This window comes from Astatotilapia calliptera, chromosome 20 (genome assembly GCF_900246225.1).
Source record: "Astatotilapia calliptera chromosome 20, fAstCal1.2, whole genome shotgun sequence".
Taxonomy (NCBI): Eukaryota; Metazoa; Chordata; class Actinopteri; order Cichliformes; family Cichlidae; genus Astatotilapia; species Astatotilapia calliptera.
Window position 1 is genome coordinate 19,857,638 of NC_039321.1, and position 20,136 is coordinate 19,877,773.

The 20,136-nt window shown below is 38.5% G+C and overlaps 1 protein-coding gene across 3 annotated transcripts in view; it reads left to right on the top strand.

Moving 5' to 3' along the window:
- ptpn11b (protein tyrosine phosphatase non-receptor type 11b) overlaps window positions 1–19,615 on the top strand; it is a 34,687-nt gene extending 15,072 nt beyond the window's left edge. For 2 of the 3 annotated variants that reach the window (XM_026153211.1, XM_026153213.1), the window contains exons 3-16: window positions 5,108–5,302; window positions 7,458–7,650; window positions 7,868–7,987; window positions 8,161–8,274; window positions 10,416–10,512; window positions 10,730–10,809; window positions 10,989–11,144; window positions 12,173–12,304; window positions 13,096–13,250; window positions 15,332–15,399; window positions 15,509–15,660; window positions 15,899–15,999; window positions 16,101–16,226; window positions 17,446–19,615. In XM_026153211.1, coding sequence (XP_026008996.1) covers window positions 5,108–5,302; window positions 7,458–7,650; window positions 7,868–7,987; window positions 8,161–8,274; window positions 10,416–10,512; window positions 10,730–10,809; window positions 10,989–11,144; window positions 12,173–12,304; window positions 13,096–13,250; window positions 15,332–15,399; window positions 15,509–15,660; window positions 15,899–15,999; window positions 16,101–16,188 — 1,651 coding nt within the window. In that variant the 3' untranslated portion in view covers window positions 16,189–16,226; window positions 17,446–19,615. The remainder of the gene's footprint in view (window positions 1–5,107; window positions 5,303–7,457; window positions 7,651–7,867; window positions 7,988–8,160; window positions 8,275–10,415; window positions 10,513–10,729; window positions 10,810–10,988; window positions 11,145–12,172; window positions 12,305–13,095; window positions 13,251–15,331; window positions 15,400–15,508; window positions 15,661–15,898; window positions 16,000–16,100; window positions 16,227–17,445) is intronic. The other variant, XM_026153212.1, reaches the window with a different exon arrangement.
- Window positions 19,616–20,136: the final 521 nt, after the last annotated feature.

A 20,136-nucleotide genomic window follows, 5' to 3' on the forward strand; every position in this document is an offset into this window, starting at 1 on the left:
AAACATTTTTAAGTAATGCAGAAAATATTAGAAATGGGAATAAAGGTTTATTTTGTGTTTATTACAAAAATATGACTGTGCAAGCTTGTGCTAATTTTTAGATGAATCGCACAAAAAACCCCAGAGAGAACCAAATGTAGCTGCCTGGAAAGGCCATAATGGCTCATGTCTGATTATCGTAATAGTCAGTCTTGGCATCTATAACTATATGAATATTGAGGTCCATCCCTCCCTCCCTGCTTATCTTTCCCTCCGAACATCATCTCCTCGTTTCTCCCCTTTCTCCCATCTACTCTGTTCCACGAGGTGAACATAAGAAGGAGGGGGTCGGACATAGCCGCTTCTCTGAAGTCTAAAACGCTAATAAGAGCTCTTTGAGGGTTTTGAAAATGTAATCAGCTCAGAGTTTCAGAAAATTCAAAGATGGGGAAAGTTTGCGATGGAAAAAGTTTGGCCTTAATTTATATACGAGGCAAACTTTATAAGGAGAAAAGTCTGGTCAAGTTTTCTCCATCATTTTTCATGCTCTTTATAGCCTCTAAAGAACTCAAGGAGAAATTTTAAGGGCAATCTTAAGAGAGAATTTTTGCAGGGCAGATTACCACAGAGAGCGACTGGATTTTCTTCAAGCCTCTGTGTTATGTAATTCTAGCCTGGGTTTACTCAGATGTGTTTCCACTGCATCCATGCTATTTATAGTCAAGTTCAAGTAGCATTTCACCATTTATTGTTGTGGATACCAATCTGTGAATTTTAACTGCATTTGCAGAAGAAAAATATTCACACTATATTTAGTCAGCATGGGGAAAACGATCTTTTCAGCAGGTCTCTGTACTAATGTTCTTTCTCACTTCATGAGATTGCCTGGTTTAACACCCTCCGTTAATATTGGAGACTTAAAAGTTTGAAAAAGACATGCAGGTCAGCACAGAGAGTGACGCGACAGCCGAGACTGCTGTCGGAGCCGTTTTTAGCATTTCCATATACAATACCATAAGGATGCTGTCTACTCATGAATTATTGATGCTTACTTCCTCAGCTCGTGTTTAGACTTCACCTTCCTAATTGCAGTGGAAGTACAGCTATTGTTTAGTCCAGCGATAGCTGTTATGAACTGCCAGTAGTAGAAATGATTGTTGTCCATATGCTCAAATATTAGAGGTTGTCTTTGAGCTTGGATACCTTTTCCTGCTTATGAAAATGTAGGCTGACAGGCAGGTTTCTCAGTTGTTACAAGTCACTCTGCTATGGTGGGTTTTGTTTTGTTTTGTTTTTTCTCTGTTGGGACAGTCTCGAGATGTAGAAGATGCTTAAATACTGAAATTCTTTTTGGGACATATTTGTTTTTGTCTTTTTTTTTCCCTTTTTTTTTTCTTTTAGAAGTCCGGTTAATAGGGTGTAGTTGTACTGAAAAACACATAAAGAGGAACTGAAGTAGAGGCCAAAACTGTATCAACTTCAGGTTGATAAGTGTACTTTAAAAGAGATTTCTCAGAAGTGTCAGGATCTATTAGTGCAAAAATATTGCTTGGAATAGCTTTAGGGCAAACAAGCAATAATTTATGTCCTAGGCTTTGCAGATGGATAAGTATGTGGTTTTTAAGTAGTCCATTTCTCAGTTGTCTGTGTTTTGTGGACTTCATCTTGTCAGTGTATTAGTTTAGAAAAACTGATTTATATATTATTTATATTTAAAAAACAAACAAACAACCCTTCACTTTTATGCAGTGGTGTGGCTAGAATATGGAGACTAATACTGCACATGTGCAGTATTGTGATCTGGTAGCAGCTCTGGTTGTTAATAAGCTGCAGTTTAACAATGTGGTGATCAGATGTAGAGGAAGTGCAAATCATGTGTCTTTGTGCTTTCACTTGGGTTCCCTCCATGTAAACCGGCGCATAGCATAATCAAGGGCACTGTCATGTTGCATGCTCTCTGTGTTTTCAGCAAAAGGGGATTCTGGTGCAGCTTAAATGCAATTTTAATCAAGCTTTAAATCAAACTTACTAAATTTTACTGTGACTCACTATGTGTGTGTGTATATATGCTGAGTCGGTGAGTTAAAGATTGTAAAGGTTATGTATTTTGTCATCTGACTAAAAGCTAAATATTCTGTATTTTTGGGATAATTTGGTAAATTGGTCAGTAATGTTTGCTGCTCAGGAGCTTGGATCATGCATAGCGTTGTTTTTGTTGTTGTTACAAATGTTTTTAATCCTTCTTTCCTAGTTTAGTTTTCACTCTGAGCTTAAAAAACAAAACAAATAAACAAAATGAGTTGTGTTACTGCCCGTTTTATATTTGATGTTAGGTTATTAGGTCAGTGGGAAAAAAACAGCAAAAATCACTCATTGAAATTGAGGTGCATTAGTGTACTCCCATGTATGCTATCCTCTCTTTGCATTTTTGCATTGCTCTCCTCACCTTCCATCCGAGACACGAGAAAGCAGGAGCAGAGCATTTAACACGATGAGAAATCGATGCTTCTGATCTGTTCTTTTTAACTGACGTTGCTTTGAGTCATGTGACATGGCTACTTCAACCTTCCATTGTTTTGTTGCAACTTGCTGCTGGATTTCATGATCTGTCACATAAGCTTAACAGTGTTGATGATACATTTACTTTGTTAAATTTGAAGTGCAACACACTGTGAGACTCTGCTGGCATTGAATCTTTTACCATTTTTACCATAACGCTGAAACGTACAGGCATTAAAATCGCAGCGGATCATTTTAAATGGCTAATACAGCCTTTACTGAGCAATCCTTTTCTATTTAGAGTCCATCTGTCACACCTCTTGTATACATCACCTGTGATGTATCAAATGGATTGTTCAGTAAGATGCATTTCCAGGTCACAGGTAGGACATGTTGTTGGACACACTGATTTAGCATTTAAATTGGATAATAAACATTTAGTTGGTTTAATTCTCCTTGACTTTTCATTTTGATTTTCCTGCATGCTTGTTTTTGTTTTTAAATATTTTTAAAATAAATAATCATTTCATTTCTTTACATGTAAATGAACCTGATAAAATGAAGATTAAAAACAGTTTTCAGTTGTTGGAGGGGATCGTATGTGTTCAGCAGCAGTAGGAGACTGTCTTTAGAGTAGCTGTGCATGATGCGTTGAGGATATGGGCACCAGCTTGCTAGCTTTGCACGTAACTGCTGTCTTCTACTGCTGGATCGTTAACCATCCGATGCGTTTTGGAAGTTTTAATCAAATTTCTTATTTGTTCTTCTGCATCAGGATGCGACCTGACATAATTTGCACATTTGCTGATGTACCTAATAATTCATGCTGTATTTGTCAGGTGTTCAGAGTTACTACTTAATGGCAATAAATGTTATGGTTGTGAATGCCAGCAACTGTAATTATGCATGTACTCCTGTCAGAATGGTGACAGTGTTGGTTAATGTGTACTGGAACAGACTGGAGTGATCCAGAAACAAAACAAATTCTGTCCTGATCACTGAAATGACCAAAGCATTTATGACTTATATGGATTTCTTAAACAATGTCAGATTTTGAGAGAAGAGAATGAAAATGTGTTAGGATGCGTTTGCCTCATTACAGAGTTAATGGTGTTAAACTCTTAGAGAACAGGAGGCTTTGGCCGGAGAGTTGAGGAGGGGCCTGTAACGCAGCTATAGACCTGTGGCATCCTGCCAACAGCCACTAATAGAGCCATGAAGCAATTACCAGGACACACTGAGAGAGGGGAGTGGAGGGAAGGATAGATTATGGGACAGATAAATACAAGAATGGAGGATAGGATTAATGATATGTTGAGTGGGAGGATGGAAAGAAAGAAAAAAGGAATGTAAAATTCATTAGCACAACAAAAAAGTGATGGAGGGAAATGGGCTTTGTGCTATTTGATATGACCATTAACTGATAATCATTTTGAAAGAGAGAAGAGACTGCTGCATCTCGACCTGCAGATTAGATAGATGGTCTGTACTGCCTGACTAACTCCCCTGTGGTCCCTAAATCTGGTGGGGGGGGGGGGGGCGTTGTGAGCGTGTGTGTGTGTGTGCGTGCATGTGTGTGTGTTGTCCTACTTAATATGTTTACAAAATGTTTTGTTTCTCTCTTGGGAAAAACTGTTGGACTGAATCACTGCTATGTAAATCTGCTTTACCATTTGCCATCTACAAAGTACATTTATCAGCTGAGGTGTTTTTTTTTTTTTTTGTTTTTTTTTTAAATTTCTTCTTCACTTGCTTTCAGGAAGATGTATTATAGATCAGTACAGCATATGTGTCTGTGTGAGTCAGTGTGCATTCACATTCATATGTACCTATTCAAACCAGCCAGAGGACTTTGAATATGCAAAGTGGTACCAAATGTTTTGTGGCTTATCAGCCTTTAAACTTGCCAGCTGCATGTGTTTCGTTCCTGCAATCACAGTACAGCCTTCCTCCAAATGGATATGAAAACTACAGGATTTAACTAAAAAAAAAAAAAAATCATGCTTGCTGAGAAGATAAGTCAAAAATGTTTGATTTGAGATTAAATGCATCAGTTATTTGCAGTTTTGTGGTGTTCCTAGTCTTAATTATCTTGACATGGCTTATCAAAACTGCTTATTGAATTGTATATTTGTCATTTAAAAGCTTTTGCTATATAAAACAACGTGTTTAAGTTTGAAAAAGCCCCAGTTTGGTAAGTGATACAATTGGTAGATAAGTGCAGGAAAATAAAGGAGACAGGTGAAATGATTGCACTCTTTAGATCTTAAAATAGGAACGGCTTACTTGATAAGCTGGACGATTTATAATTTATATGCATTAATGCTTGGGGGAGGGTTTTTTTTTTTTGTTTGTTTTTTTTCTTCTTCTTCTTCCTTTCTTCCCTCATCCTCCTCTGACCGTCCTTTTCCCGATGAGCATATACTCTGTATTTGTGTAGGTGGCTGTTTATGTGTTTGGTGCCTACATGTCTGCAGGGGAACCAGTGAAAGGGAAAATTCCACAGAGAAAAAAATACTACTTTGGAGTGAGTCTACTGCTGTTTACAGTCATGATAAATAAATGATAATTGACTGAATTTCCTCTTTTTCTTTTCTTTTCTTTTTTTTTTTTTTTTTTCTCCCGTCAGGCGTAAGGATGAGGTGACCCACATTAAGATCCAGAACACTGGTGACTACTATGACCTGTATGGAGGCGAGAAGTTCGCCACACTGGCCGAGCTGGTGCAGTATTACACTGAACAACAGGACCTCCTGCGCGAGAGGAATGGTGACGTCATTGAGCTTAAATATCCGCTCAACTGCAAGGACCCCACATCTGAGAGGTGCCAGTGCCAAAAAAGAATGAAATAGCCCTTTATTGTCATTGTACATGTAGAATGCCCACACATGCAGATAAATAATATTTGTACAGAGCTAACACTGTGAGAGAAGAGAGAGAAACTTCTGAGGTCAGCCTGATTACTTTTATTAAGACTTATAACTATATTCCTGGCCACAAACGGTTAACTCTTACTGTTATTGCTTCAGGGTGTTACACTACTGCATCTCATCCTGTCAGGAGAAGCAGTTAAACCACCTGAGAACCACCAGTGCAGTGGTAGAGGTCTATGTCAGTCTGTAGGGGGGGAAAAAACACTGTGGGCAAAACAATCTTTTAGAGTCAGGAGCATTGTTATATTATTTGTTAAGTATTATGTTTTTGAGATCTACTTTTCAGTGTAAGATTTACAAGTTGGATAAGAAAGCTGGCAGTGTGGTACAATGAATGAGTACCACACTGTGAATGAGTAGAAATAAAAAGATTAAATATTTAGCTTGATAAGATGTTAAAAGATTAGTATATTGTAAATATATGAAATGTAGTCGTAACTAAATTCAGATATTATGGCTTCAAAACAACCCCTTTCATTCATTGCTACAAGGATGTGTTTTTCATTAATTGCTAATATATGTGGCAATAAATTATTGCAAAGCAAAAACAGAGTCTCAAACAGGGTACTAAATATATATTTTTAAAACAAACAAAAAAAACAACATGGCAAATATCAGGTGACATTAAGTGACTCGTTATAATGATGTCAATTATAATTTGGGCTCAAATCGGCCATTAACTCATTATGTACACAAAAGTGTATAAACATGTTTACACATGCAATACGTCGAGCTAATGCACTACTCTGCACACACCCCAACATTATGCAATTGCACTTCACAGTCACATGTTTAAATGTTACAAATCTTTGAACAAACTAAGTGGGCGATACTGCTGTTTGTTTCGTTTTTTGTTTTTTTTTGTTGATACTCACCAGATATACACATCCTTCAGAGCGTGTACACAGGTTGGATGCAGCTTTGCACTTCGTCACACCTACACACCTCCTTTGAAACAGGAGACCTCTGCATCTGTTGTATTAATGCTAGGAATCCATGCATGCACTCACACACTTATGGGAAGCTTTTTAGAAAGCTAGGTGGTCATATTTCTGTAATAATTTGCACAAAAATGATAATCTAATACAGTTTTGTGCTGAGCGGGGCTATTTACTCTCCTTTTTCAGCACATCTGCACATTGCAATATGTATATCTAGTTTCTTTTTTAGGTTTTAGAACGACTTGTGATGTATGGTTTTGGTTTATGTGGTTTTTTTCCATTCTACATGCATCTCTTGTCAGAGCTTCCGGCGTGTTCTCGCTCACCACAGGGAAAAAAAAAATGCAGACATGCAAGTTTTTCATCTTAACATCAGTAAGTGAGTGAGGCGGCAGTCATATAAGAGACACTCTCACGCCTGAGTAGGAGTCTACGCTCACTATACATGTATAGACATGCATTATGTTAAAGCCTCAAAGGTACAATATGGAACTTTTCCTTTGAAACAGGAAGCGTATTACTAGTCCTCCCACTCAGTTGGTCAAGTTTTTGGGTTTTTTTTTTTTTTTTTCCTTGACTTGTTCTGCCTTACAACATTCACCCAAAGACTGCTTTTAAAGTCTCTATACTAATTGGAGAAAATGATGGTAAACAAAGCCTGACGAATGTTTCAAACCCCCCAAAACTCAAAAATATTAATATGCATTGTGTTCTTGAAAAGGTCTCAACATCCTCAACTTTGTATTTATTGTGTGATGTCCACACAATTAATTTCAGATATTCACCGAAAATATCCAAAATGGGCAGAATTTAGGCGCAGTAGTTAAAAAAATAAAGATAAATTAATAATAGTAATAGCAAAAGGAGAGTAATTCGTTTTGTTTGAATTAAATGAAAACATGTGAATGGTAGTTATAAATGCAGTAATAATGGTCTAGTACCATGAAAACCTGGCAGTCAAACACATGGTCAGGATTTCTGGTTCTCGTGGTGTTCTAGGGTTTACTTTTGAGAAAGCCTCATATTTCACATAACGCCATCTTTTAAGTTTTCAGTCTGCCACTGATCATTGTTTCCAGACTCAAGTTCTCCCACTCTTCTCCAGGTGGTACCACGGGCACCTCTCAGGTCGAGACGCAGAAAAACTGCTCACGGAAAAAGGCAAAGCCGGCAGCTTTCTGGTACGGGAGAGCCAGAGTAAACCGGGAGACTTTGTCCTCTCTGTTCTCACTAATGAGGAGAAACATGACAATGTGGATCGCAAGACCAAGGTCACCCATGTGATGATACACTACCAGGTCAGATATTTAATTCCAGGCCCGCTAAGATCTACTGAATCTTGTAAGGAGGATGTTGGGTAATGTTTGTGGCTTCAGATTGGTGGCTTACAATGCCTACTCATCCTAGTTTAACCTGGGCAGTTTGTATTTTTAAGTAGGTCATGATTTATTTATTTTTTCAAAGAACTCCTCGGGCCAGCTGTGAAGTTGTTGAATTATCGACTTTTGTTTTCAGCAGGACGGCAAGTACGACGTGGGTGGTGGTGAGAGGTTTGACACCCTGGCTGACCTGGTGGAGCACTATAAAAAGAACCCCATGGTGGAAAAAAGTGGCATTGTAGTACACCTCAAACAGGTATGGGAGCATTTGAACAAATGAAAGCATCCAGGCTTTAAAGGCATTAGTTGGGTTCAAATTTTAAGGTTGATGTGAAAAGGTTTCTTGTGTCAAAATAGCTTTCTTTTTTTTTTTCTGGTCTGTTAACTGATCAAATCTTTAATCATCTTGTCCCAACCCGGCAATGACAGCCTTTTAATGCCACGAGGATAAATGCTGCCAACATTGAAAACCGGGTACGAGAGCTCAACAAAGTAGCAGACAATTCTGAGAAACCCAAACAAGGATTCTGGGAGGAATTCGAGGTCTGTACCATTTAAACTTTCACTACCAGAGTCACTCATTCAATTTATATCCTCTATCCTATTAAAATCAATTTAATAACCTGATGAGCTGAGTCATATAGGCTTGACATAACTGGGGGAACTGATTCATGTTATCGTATTGAGTGCCATCTGTAGCCTGTGAGTCCAGCTTTTAACCACTGCAGTATGTTTTAAGAAAGAAGCCTCATTTTTTTTAATTCATATTTCATATATGTGACATGTTACTCATACTATATAAAATACATAAAAAAAATGGTACCCATTTGGCTGCTTGTTGTTGATTTTCATCTGTCATTTATTTGTGCAGACTTACAGCTGTGGGTCTTATTTTTCCTTAGTTATTCATTTCTTTGTCTGTCATGGGAAGTCTAAATGTATTTCAGCTGTCTTAAACTTTGAGTAATGAAACTGGCTGAAGCTTAGCTTATCTTGTGGCATGCATTCATCTTCTTGTTATGTCGTTTTCATGCAACTGACAATTCAATAATGTGAACCATTTCTATTACGTCGGGGTGCAGTAGCTAGTTATCTCATATTTATAAGCCCAGTGCTCGTGCAGGTTTGTCTCGTTATTGGTCAACTGCTTGTGGTGAGACTCGGCTTCCCAGTGAATTAAATAGGTTTTTGGTGTGTAGGTTATTTGGATAAGGAAATTAGGAAAACGATGCAAGAATAATAACTAGTCTACCTGGATTTGTATTCATGGTAGGGCTGCCACAAACTATTATTTTGATAGTCGACTAGTCACCGATTATTTTTGCGATTAGTCGACTAATCATTTCAAACATCCATTGAACGTAAAACGTACAGCTTATTGCACCAGCAGCATCTGCTCTTATATAACTATCATTAGCTTACAGCTTTAAGTGTTTAAGGTATGTGCTAACTAAAAATAAAGACAAGATAATAGTTTATTAAATTTTAATGAAATTTGCAGATTGTTTCGGTGAAGTTTAATAAACTCAGCCGTCTGCTCCTTGCTATCTAAAATATAACAGGACACTGGAGTATATTCTCGAGCATCTCACACTTCTGATAATCAGTTGTCTGCTTGACGTTTATTCAGCTGTGTAAAAACTATAACTTTAATCTCAGCCAAACCGATTTACTCAGGAACAAATAAAATACTGAAAAAAGCCAAACAATAACATTTTTAAGTTTTCTAAGTGACTTATATATCATGTTTAACCTCCTAAGACCCGAACTCTTCCACTGCATGCATTTTTAATTTCTCTTTGATATTTGGGCATATTGGGGCCCGATAAATGTATAAACAAAGAAAAACCTGATTTTTGTTTTTATGAAAAATCAGAGCCACATAACAGTAGTAGTATAATGTCCTCATAAATGGATATCAGGCCGTATTTGAGGTTTACACAGTTACATTCGCGCCTGAAAATGTGTAAAATGTTTATTTTGTGACCCAGAATGAATAATAAGAGTAACATTAAAACTAACTAGCTGCCGCCATTGTTGGAAACTGAGCATGGCCGCGCTATGAATTCTGGGACACAGCTTCTTCTTCTTCAGGGTTTAACGGCAGCTGGCATCCTTGTACATGCAGTGCTGCCATCTTCTGTTTCAGGCCGTTATTACACTCTTAAATCCTACTACTTATTCCTGCGTCTTTTGTGATCTTACAAAGCTTCAAACGACGCGTCGACTATTAAATTAATCGTCGACGATTTTGATAGTCGACGTAATCGTGACTAGTCGACTAATCGTGGCAGCCCTAATTCATGGCACACCTGGTTTTAATTATCATTGCAAAGGAAATAAAGATTGATATAATTGCTTGACATATCTATTCTTCAAAAGCAGAGCCGGCCTCTAAAATGAATTTTAATAGGAAGTATAAATAAAGAACTGTGCTGTTAATAACAACTCGTATGGTGAAATGCTTCCTCTTCATTGTGCAATGTGAATGCTGCCGTTTTCCTATTGTTCCACTCCAGAGTGACCCCTGCTGTAGTAAAAGCCCATTACACTGTTAACTTTAATCTAGAGTAGCTCATATATAATTGTCTTCCTTTAAATTTCAGTTCCATTATTGTGGATTTCCTTTTGTTCGAAACTTCCCCCAACTCTGTGTTTCTCTTTGTTTTGCTGTCAATCTTCAGGTACTTCAGCAGCAGGAGTGTAAACTGCTGTATCCCCGGAAAGAAGGCCAAAAGCCAGAAAACAAGAGTAAAAACAGATACAAGAATATCCTCCCCTGTGAGTCACACAGCAGCCTGCCATTTCCTGCCTCTCCAACTTCCTGTGGAAAGTGACACAAATAGACAACATAGAGGCCTAAGCAGAGCATGCAGAGTTTTGCTTTGATGGCTCACAGCCTTTATGTTATGTTTGGGGAGGGGACAAAATCTAGTGTGGTCTCACAAAGCTGTAGACTTTTTGTTGTGTACTAATAGTTTTTACTTTGTGTTTTCAGTCGACACGACACGTGTTGAAATCAGGGAAATGGATCCTGATGTTCCTGGTTCAGACTACATCAATGCCAACTATATCAGAGTGAGTGTGTTCAGCATTAGATAAGACGTGTATCAACAAATGCATTATAAAAAAAATATAGTAGTAGTAATAATAATGAGTATTCCTGGGATTTTGAGAACATTTATCTGGTAGCATGCTAGGTTCTCATCTTCATGTGATCATAGCTGCATAATTATCATTCATGCTCACACCCATAGAGTATGCATGAAGATGGACGTTTTGTGGAGGAGGGGAAAGTCTTCATTGCCACCCAAGGGTGTCTACAAAACACAGTCGTTGACTTCTGGAAGATGGTGTATCAGGAGAATTCACATGTAATTGTCATGACCACAAAGGAGATGGAACGAGGACGGGTGAGCAGTTTGCAGCAAGCGTCCCCCAAATATGCAGCTTTATATTTTAGCAGAGGGTCTGTGGGGCAGTGAAACTCTAGTTCCATGTACAAAATACCTAAAGGAAAGCTAATGGACGTAATGGAAATGTCTTACTTTTCCTGATATAATTTTTCTTTTGCTGTTATCTTTTTTCTTTATCCTGTTTCAGTGGATGGAAGAGAAAAACTGTCAACATAAAAACATATTTCTGATTTAATTTAAAATGCTCACATTTTATGCATGGCCCTATATGAAATACTGGTGGTTTGCTCTCACTCATTTTTGTTCAGCTTTTTCAGATGTAAAGCATTATTAGATGGCTGTAGATTGGTGTGCGGTCATGTAGTAGCAATGATGGCGTGTGTTAAGTTTAGGGGGGAGGGGAGAAAGATGGCTGATATGACATGTAAGCTGATTGAAAAGCTGCTCGAGATGAGCGGGTTCTTTCGATGGTCTAATACTCGTCAGTCAGAGCAGTATTTTTCATTAGAGAGGGCAAATCAAACAGTGTTGGAAGGTCATGCTTCAGGAATTTTTAGTATCAAAAGCTTCATTCCCAGCATTGTAGTGCATTTTTCATTTTATTATTTATTGATTTTTTTTAATGCACACTTTGTCTTTTCAGTATCAGTTTGACTGATAAAAGACGTTAATGCAGCAGGCACTTGGGCATTTTTGCATGCTTTAAAATATTCATAGATCTACACACACAGGCACGACTTGCTCTTCTATTTTTGTGTACTTTACACATCAAGTACATCATGTAAATAGATGCTGCATGCACCATTATAAACCCTTTCATACATCAGACGTATTTAAAACCAAGAAAATAAAAACAATTACAGCAAGATTTGTGCTTATGTTTAAAACTTTCCGCAGACTTAAAACCATAGATATCTAAGCTTTGAGTTGAATATTAAGAACTACATCCATGTTACCCTTTGCTGCCAAACAGTCACCTTTTAGGCTGGATGGAAAACTAAATCCTACTTTTTGCTCTGATTTAGAACAAATGTTTCCGTTACTGGCCAGACCTTCATGCCACTAAGGAGTTTGGAAAAGTGCTGGTGAGGAATGTGGACGAGCGGCCAGCACAAGACCATATCCTGAGGAAGCTGGAGGTGACACGTCTGGACCGGGTAGGGAACGCTCTATTCCCAGTCTGAGCCGACCCACTGACCTGAGGACAAATTATCTCACACCACACATGCACATGCTTGTGTTTGTACACTATAAGCTTGCACTTGTGGATTCACAGATCCACAATCCAGTGCTCATGCTCAGTTTTCTTGTGCTAAATGCATAAATAAATAAATCTTTAATGCTGCGTTTGGCGCGTGTATACAATAATAAGCAAAAAGTTCAGAGTGCCTGCTTTTCTTTTTTCTGTGTTTATTAATGAAAGCTTAGAGGCTGTTGCTTTGATCAGTGAGGAACACTGAATATTTCAGGGGTGATATTTGGACACACACACACACAGTCTGGATGTTAGGTGGGCTATAGCAACAGAGATGGAATATCCTCTGTTAACTTTTATTACAGTTCTTCTTTAAATGGGTTAAATTTTGATTTGAGTTTTTTCTTTTCATTTCAGTCTAGTTCCAGTTAGTTTCCAGAATAGGTCTGTATGTTTCAGTTCAGTTTTTATTCAGAAGAAATGTGATCAGAAGCACGACGTAGGCTATTCAGATAAGGTGTGACAACACAAACAACACTTTGGTTTATTGAGAATTATGATGTTATTTGATTGTGAGTTTCCATTAACACAGTCTCATCAGGCTGATTTGGAGAGGAAATGTCTTAGGTTCTAGGAATCCTTTGGTTTTCATTTTCCGATAGCTAGTTCTGTTTTTTTTGTTTGTTTGTTTGTTTGTTTTTGTTTTTAAATCGTTTTTTGGTAACTTCACCTCATCATATTTGTCACTTATAGAAGGAGCCTGTGAGGTACATCTGGCACTATCAGTACCTGAGCTGGCCAGACCACGGAGTGCCCAACGAGCCTGGAGGCGTCCTCTGGTTCCTAGAGGAGGTCAACCGCACCCAGAGCACCATTCCACACACTGGGCCAATTGTCGTCCACTGCAGGTATGACAAGGAAGAAAATGGACTATTTTATTATAGGATGCTCATGCAACTTCACTAATTCTGGGTTGGGATTATAAAAAAACAACAACAAAGAGATCGGTTTCTCACACTGACAATAACAGTTATGTTCTTCTGCATACACATACATAAAGCACTTTGTTAGAAGCATCTGCTGTTGTGGTTGTTTGTTTTTTTTTTGTTTTTTTTTATATGCAGGCATCCCATCAGCCAGTGATGTACTGAAAGATGAAAGTCTGTTGATATCAAAATGGTGCGACTGGCATCTCAGTGACTTGTCTGTGATAGCACTGTCGGTACTGGGCAACTGGTTTGACTACTTTTGAAAGTGCTGAACTCCTGGTGGTTTCTACAGTTTACTCAGAGTGGCTATAAAAATATTGATGACTGCTCCTTACAACTGGAAAGTGTCCCAGAATCAGAAACCTTTAGTTCAGCATCAGGTTTAATTCCTTGTAACCAGGAACTGAAATCTGAGACTTAACAAAAAAAAACCCCAGCTTGTTTGATGAATATCCATTTGGAGTTGTGGCCAAATTTTGACATTAATACCAAGAACCTGGGAACCCTACCTGCTGGTTAAAGTCTGCACTTGGTATAGTGGCATATACACTTTTGGCCTCTTAATGTGAGTTGGTCATAGTTTAAATATAGTTTCATAGTTGAAACTAAAGCTGGCTGTGTTTGTGTTTACATATTTATTTATTGTTTCCTTTTACAAGTTTCATTTTACTTTCATAGTCACAAAGAGTTAGTCACAAAGCAAGTTCAAAGTGGTTTTGTGAACATGAGGAAGAACATTGGACTTCAGCAGTCTGTCCAGCCACCAGATCAGCAGAATCCCTTTGAAATGAGCTAAAAGTGCAAATCTACACAATGTATGTCAATCAGGCTGGCCCCAGCTGAAAATGCTCCTGTGGTTGTAAGGGTTAATCGTAAGCACCTAAATTTCACCAACTGAATTTGTTAAATTTTTTTTTTTTTTCCAGTTGGCCACTTGGGTGTGCTATGATTAAGGTTTATAATCTGGAGTTAAGAACGCCAGTTTGGTTAACAACTTGTCAGTTTTAATTTTCATTTTAATTCGGCCGATATAGTGTGACCACAATGTGGTCGGCCACAATCAATGTCGACCTCCGATTAAGTCCCAAGCTCGGTGTTCGTTCAGAAATGAAGGTTTAAACACACACACTCTTAATCTCGCTGAATATAACTAAATATAATAGGTAATTTTGAGGGCCTAACTATTAAAAGTCTGTAGAGAACAGGCAGCTGTTTGATCTGTTTTTAATGGATATATCAAAACAAGCAACACACACATTGTTGCGATAAATGCAATGTCTTGAAAAAAAAATATCCCAAATTAATTAACATAAAAAACATTTTTTTTAAAAATTCAGACGTACAGTTTTGCACACACACTGTGTCTATTGCGTTTGCAGACATGTTGATACCAAATGTTTTAAACAGTTTTTTTAGTGTGGTATTCTTTCTCTTAACACACCCATCCAAACATGTACTGTAAACACAAGGACAACACTGACCTGACTCTTAAACACAGCGGTCAGCTGGCTTCAGATAAATCCGCCTCTATAAACAGAGATGTGCTTATGCACAGTCTGTAAGCAAGGACCAAGATAGCAGAAGCCTTCTGGTTGTCTCAGCACTGTTTACCAGTCAAGTTTGAGCAGGGTTTGGTTTCATGCAGCTCAACAGTCCATATTCTGGTTTTGCAGTCAATTCAGCAGTTTGTCAGCACATTTTAAGCTTATCTGCATTTGTAAACAGTGGGCCTGATTTCTGCTGACTACTTTGAAAGCACCACAATTGTCCATTGCCTTCACGGTCTACATCAGCAGACATTAATGGTGGGATTGTTGATGAAAATTGTTGATTTTTTTTTTTCCCCTTAAAGCAATAAATGGAAATAAAAACAAGTGAAACCTCAGCTTATACTTGTGTACTCAAATATTCTCATAACTGTTTTTCACCTGGATTCTGATGCTTTTCTTCAAGTATTGTAGCTACACATGGTTTTAACCTTAAACTTCTTCTTGTTAAAGTGCAGGCATCGGCAGAACTGGCACAATTATCGTCATTGACATCCTTATCGACATTATTAACCGCCAAGGTATGAGGCTCAGATATGAAACTTTCTGGATTGTGAATCCTTTACTTTTTAATAAAGATATATATCTTTGTGCTTCAGTTCTGCTAACATTTGGATCTGCGTGTTTTAGGTCTCGACTGCGACATCGATGTCCCAAAGACCATCCAGAGGGTACGGCAGCAGAGATCAGGCATGGTGCAAACAGAGGCTCAGTATAAGTTCATCTACATGGCTGTGCAGCAGTACATAGACACAGTGCAGAAGAGACTGGAGGAGGAGCAGGTAATTGGCTATATTAGTGTTTTTTACTGTATTAAAACATTAGATTTTTGACGGAGCAGTGAAGCCGTATAAAGTCCGTCAGTTACATTTTAAACGCTAGAGCTGAGAGGCAAATCATCAGCATGTCAGCTGGTTAGGCGTGTTTACCACTTGCTCTTTCACTGCTGAATGTGGTTACAGTTTGAGATTGAGTAATTTCAGTAGATGACAGATTAATTTATTTTTTGTCACTTTTCAGAGGAATAAGATGACAGAGAGGGAATATTCCAATATCAAATATCCCCAGATGACCAACTCGAGGTCCAAGCACAACATGACCTCCTCACGCTCTTCTTCTGTGTAAGTCCATCAGGCATACATGTGTTAAAAAAATGTCATCATAGGACTTAAACAGGGTTTGACAGTGGGTTCATTTTCACAGCGATTATTTTCTCTTTTAGGCTGACAAACGACGATTCATCAAGCGTATACGAGAACATAAACTTCAAAAGCCCTCAGACATCTTTCAGCAGTAATACCAGGAGGTAAAATCGGCGCCGTGGACCTCCTCTTCTGTCTGCCTCTCTGTAAGTGTCAATTTTTATTTCCATGTTTCTCAGAGATCCATCCTTTAAGCTAGGAAAAAAAAAGCCCAACATTGTTTGTTTCATTGTTTCCTTTTCCTTCTGCCTTAGTCAGTTTAGAAAACTACCACAAGCATTTCTGGTTTCACGTGCTGGATTCCATTAACAGTAAATGTAGCTTTGGGTGGAAAAAACAAAACAAAACTAACTTAAGCCTGACGTGTCAGAAAATGTTTCCCCTAAAATCAAAGCTCAAGGTGTTCTTCCGCTGATGGCGGAAAGTTCTGTTTCTTCCAGTGTTGAATTAATTTTCCGTGTGTAAGCAGAAAGGTACTTTTCCTATATTTTTTTCAGTTTTAAATTATAGGTTAGCCAGGAGCAGCTGAGTTGGCTTTAAAGAATACCAGTGCTCCCTTCTTTTTTTTTTTTTTTCTTTTTTTTTTTTTAAGAGCAACAAAAGACTGAATTTAATTTCAAATTATAATGAACCTCAGTTCTCACACTGTCATTCTTTTCTGTCATGGTGACTAATATAAGCACCAAGACAAGGAACCCAGCAGTGTTACAGGGAATGAATCATGACTTTGATTCTGGGGTCACAGGCACAAATCGTATTCTGAATACAGCATTGATTACAGTTGAATGTATTTAAAATGCATTAATTGAATGTGGCGTGTTGTTTCTGGAGGACTTCTGTCAGATATTTTTTTAAATGCATAACATAAAAGACTAACTACCATTCTCCTCAGCCTCTCTCCGTCTTTCTTGGCTCAAACTTTGATATAAATATGGAAAAGATTTAATTTTCATGGGTAGTTTCAAATTTTTAGCTGTGCATCAGTGTTTACGAGCGTGTGGTTGGAGGCGTATATGATTGTATGTAGAAAGTATTAAGTAAGTAATGGGTGCACTTAAACCTGCACCTATTGCTGCTTGATGTGCAGCACTCAACAGGGAATGTTGAAGAGCAGCATGATGGATCAATAAATTCCTAAATATCAAAATGTCCTGAGTGAAGTTATAAAAATCTAATTAATAATAAATGAGTAAATAAGATCCCTGCCAGAAAGACTGAGGACATGTTTGTGTAACTTCAGTGATGCTTGAGAACAGCGTCATTATATTTATTTTATAATTTCGATCTGATTCGAGCATCAAGTCATGAAATGTAAAATCCAAACCGTACTTGGTCTACATGTCTGTGTTTCTTTCACTTTCTCAGCTCCTGAAAATCCCTTGGGAGGGTGGGGGGGGCTCCACACTCGGTACACTCCACATCGCTGGATCTTGGCGTGGACCGAAAGTGGCGGGCTGATGTGTCTGCTGCCACCGTCCTGCTGGACTTCTGTCTGTCCGGACTTCTGTGGAGTCCACAGCATAGTGCTCTTACTCAGGCCCCCCACTTCCACTTGCCCTTTTTCTTCCCTCCTGTGCTAATGCTTCTCCCTTTCTTAACCAGCACAAGTGCCTTGTCACAGGATGTGTCTGTAATCTAGCCAACCCAAACCCACTGTTACTCTGCAAGTCTACATGAGGGCGAAAAACAGTTTTCTCTTAGGGTGACAGATATTAAATGTGGAGCCCGGCCTGGCCTCAAGTGAACGTAGCTGTGTGGGACTAAGGGAAGAGGTCAAAACTAAGCCGTTTGTCCGCACGCTGCCCCGACTCACTCGGTTATCTCTTTCTCAGTCTTGGCTGCTTGTCGTCTAAATTGGATTCTAAGACCGTTTTTGCTGTGTTCTGTCTGTCCAGCTGTGGTGGTTATTAATGTGGCCGCTGAGTGATGGCAAGGGCAGTTGCATAACCTGCTTCATGACCCCAGTCACAAGACGGGCAAGCAAGTCCCCTCCCTCCTTTGAATCTTTAATGAAGTTGTCTTTTTAAGTTGTGAAAGTGAATAAATTTTATTTAGATATGACTGATTATCAAAGTTTTGTATTGTGAAGGAGTTATATATAATCTCACTAGCTGCAAATGCAATCCACTGTTCTTTGACAATTTTGGAGGTGATTTGTTTTCGCTGTCGGGACAAAACCCGTCTGCCCCGACTGTCTATGAACGTGAACATGACCTCCAGTTAAAGAACAGTCATTCATGAAAACTAGGGCTGTTCTGTCCATGAAGTCATTTTTTTTCTTTTACTGATGTTGGTATAATGGTTATGTTTTGATGTTTATTTAAATATATATTTATAAAGATGCGCTGTGGTGTAAGAAATCATTCTTAGATATTTGAAGTCCATATTTGACAGAAAACTGGGTGGAAAGGATTCCTGAATGGACGGTCGGAGTCGTGCTCAGCCGACCGCCGTCTCGCAGCTTAGTTTGACTGGTCGTCCTTGTTAATCAGCGGGTCTGATGCTGTTCAACATCTGTCAGGGGGTAGATTGTCACAAGGAGACAAGGGAAAGGGGGGCGATTACAGTGAGGCAGATGGCCATCTGGCCCACTGTAATCACCCCGAGATTGAAGAATAGATTTGTCTCCAAAAAGTAATTTAGAAGATGGCCGTAATCCAGGCTTGATGATAGCAGAGAGAGTAAGCTGACGTCACTGATGTGATAAGGAAGACAGCGGTGCCGCTGTGCAAAGGGCTGTGCAGCAGCTTGTTGGCTACTTTTAGCCTCAAGAAGCAGCACCAAAATATCCTGTGCAAACAGAAGCGTAGAAATGTTGGAAGTCTGTCCTAGATGGTTTAAACCGTAGTCACTCAATGTCCTGAAAACCCCCCTTTTTTTTTCTTTTCTTTTTTTTTATATAAAAAACCCCCAACAAACTACTGAATGTCTGACCGGTGGAACGTACCCTTGGTAATATGTTCAGTCCACTTTTTTCCTATTCAAGCATCAAAATAAAAGCGTGACTGCGTGGCACTCGTTCACACCGTTCGTCTTTACAGCTGGACTCCCGCAGGTGCAGCTTGTGATTTAATGTTATTTTTGAAATGAACACAATTTATGATGCAGCCAAGCACAATCAAGTTCTTCTTTCTTTAAATGGTTGACTCTTATGTGAATAAAAGCTCTGTTTTACATGAATGTCGGTGAAGGCCCACAGGACGTCTGTGGGTGAAGAAAATGCTGCACCACTTGTTCGTCCCTTGAATTCGAGCACTGATGGCGTGTGAATCCTCCTGTTTTTGTTTTTCTCTTCATGAACTGTGATTTATGTCCAATGAATGAGACTTGTTGGTTTGTTTTCTTCGTCCTGCGCTGGGATAATTTTTTTCTTTCTTTCTTGTATTTTTCTTCTGCCTCTATTGGTCAGATTGTGTTTATGATTTGGTGAAACATCAGTACTTGAAAGTGTGAAACTGCTGAACCTCAGGCTGTGTGGATGTTCGTCAGCTTTTTTGTTTTTTTGTAGTGCACTAAATTTTTGCCATCAGTGTTTATCTTTTGTTTTTTGTTTCAGATTGTATAGTTTTTGATTTTTATTTGTTCTTGCTTTTTTTGTACCTTGACTTTTTTGTAAATCTGTAATTTTACCAATGATAAAATTCAGGCTCTGAGTTGTACCAGCGCACACAGAGCTTTGCAGAAGTAATGTGGTATTTTCACTCTGCTCGTCATCTTACACTTACTTGAACATGAGTTCAATGTGTGTGCATTTCGGAGGTTTTTTGTTTGTTTGTTTGTTTTGTTAGTTTTTGTTTTTTCATCCCCCTGTTCCTCTGATTGCAGTAAACCCGAAATGAGTAGTGTCGTTCAGTGGAAGCTTTTCCCTTTTGCTCTTTTTCTTGCACTGGCTCCACCCAGACGCCTTGTTTTTTGCTGTATAGACTACAACGGCTGACACGATGATCTGTCAGAGCAACAAAATGATTTATCATAGTTTAATAAAAATCTATGATGGCACTATATAAGGTTAAATGTTTTCATTTGATTTTATGTTCTTTTAGTTTGTTACTTAAA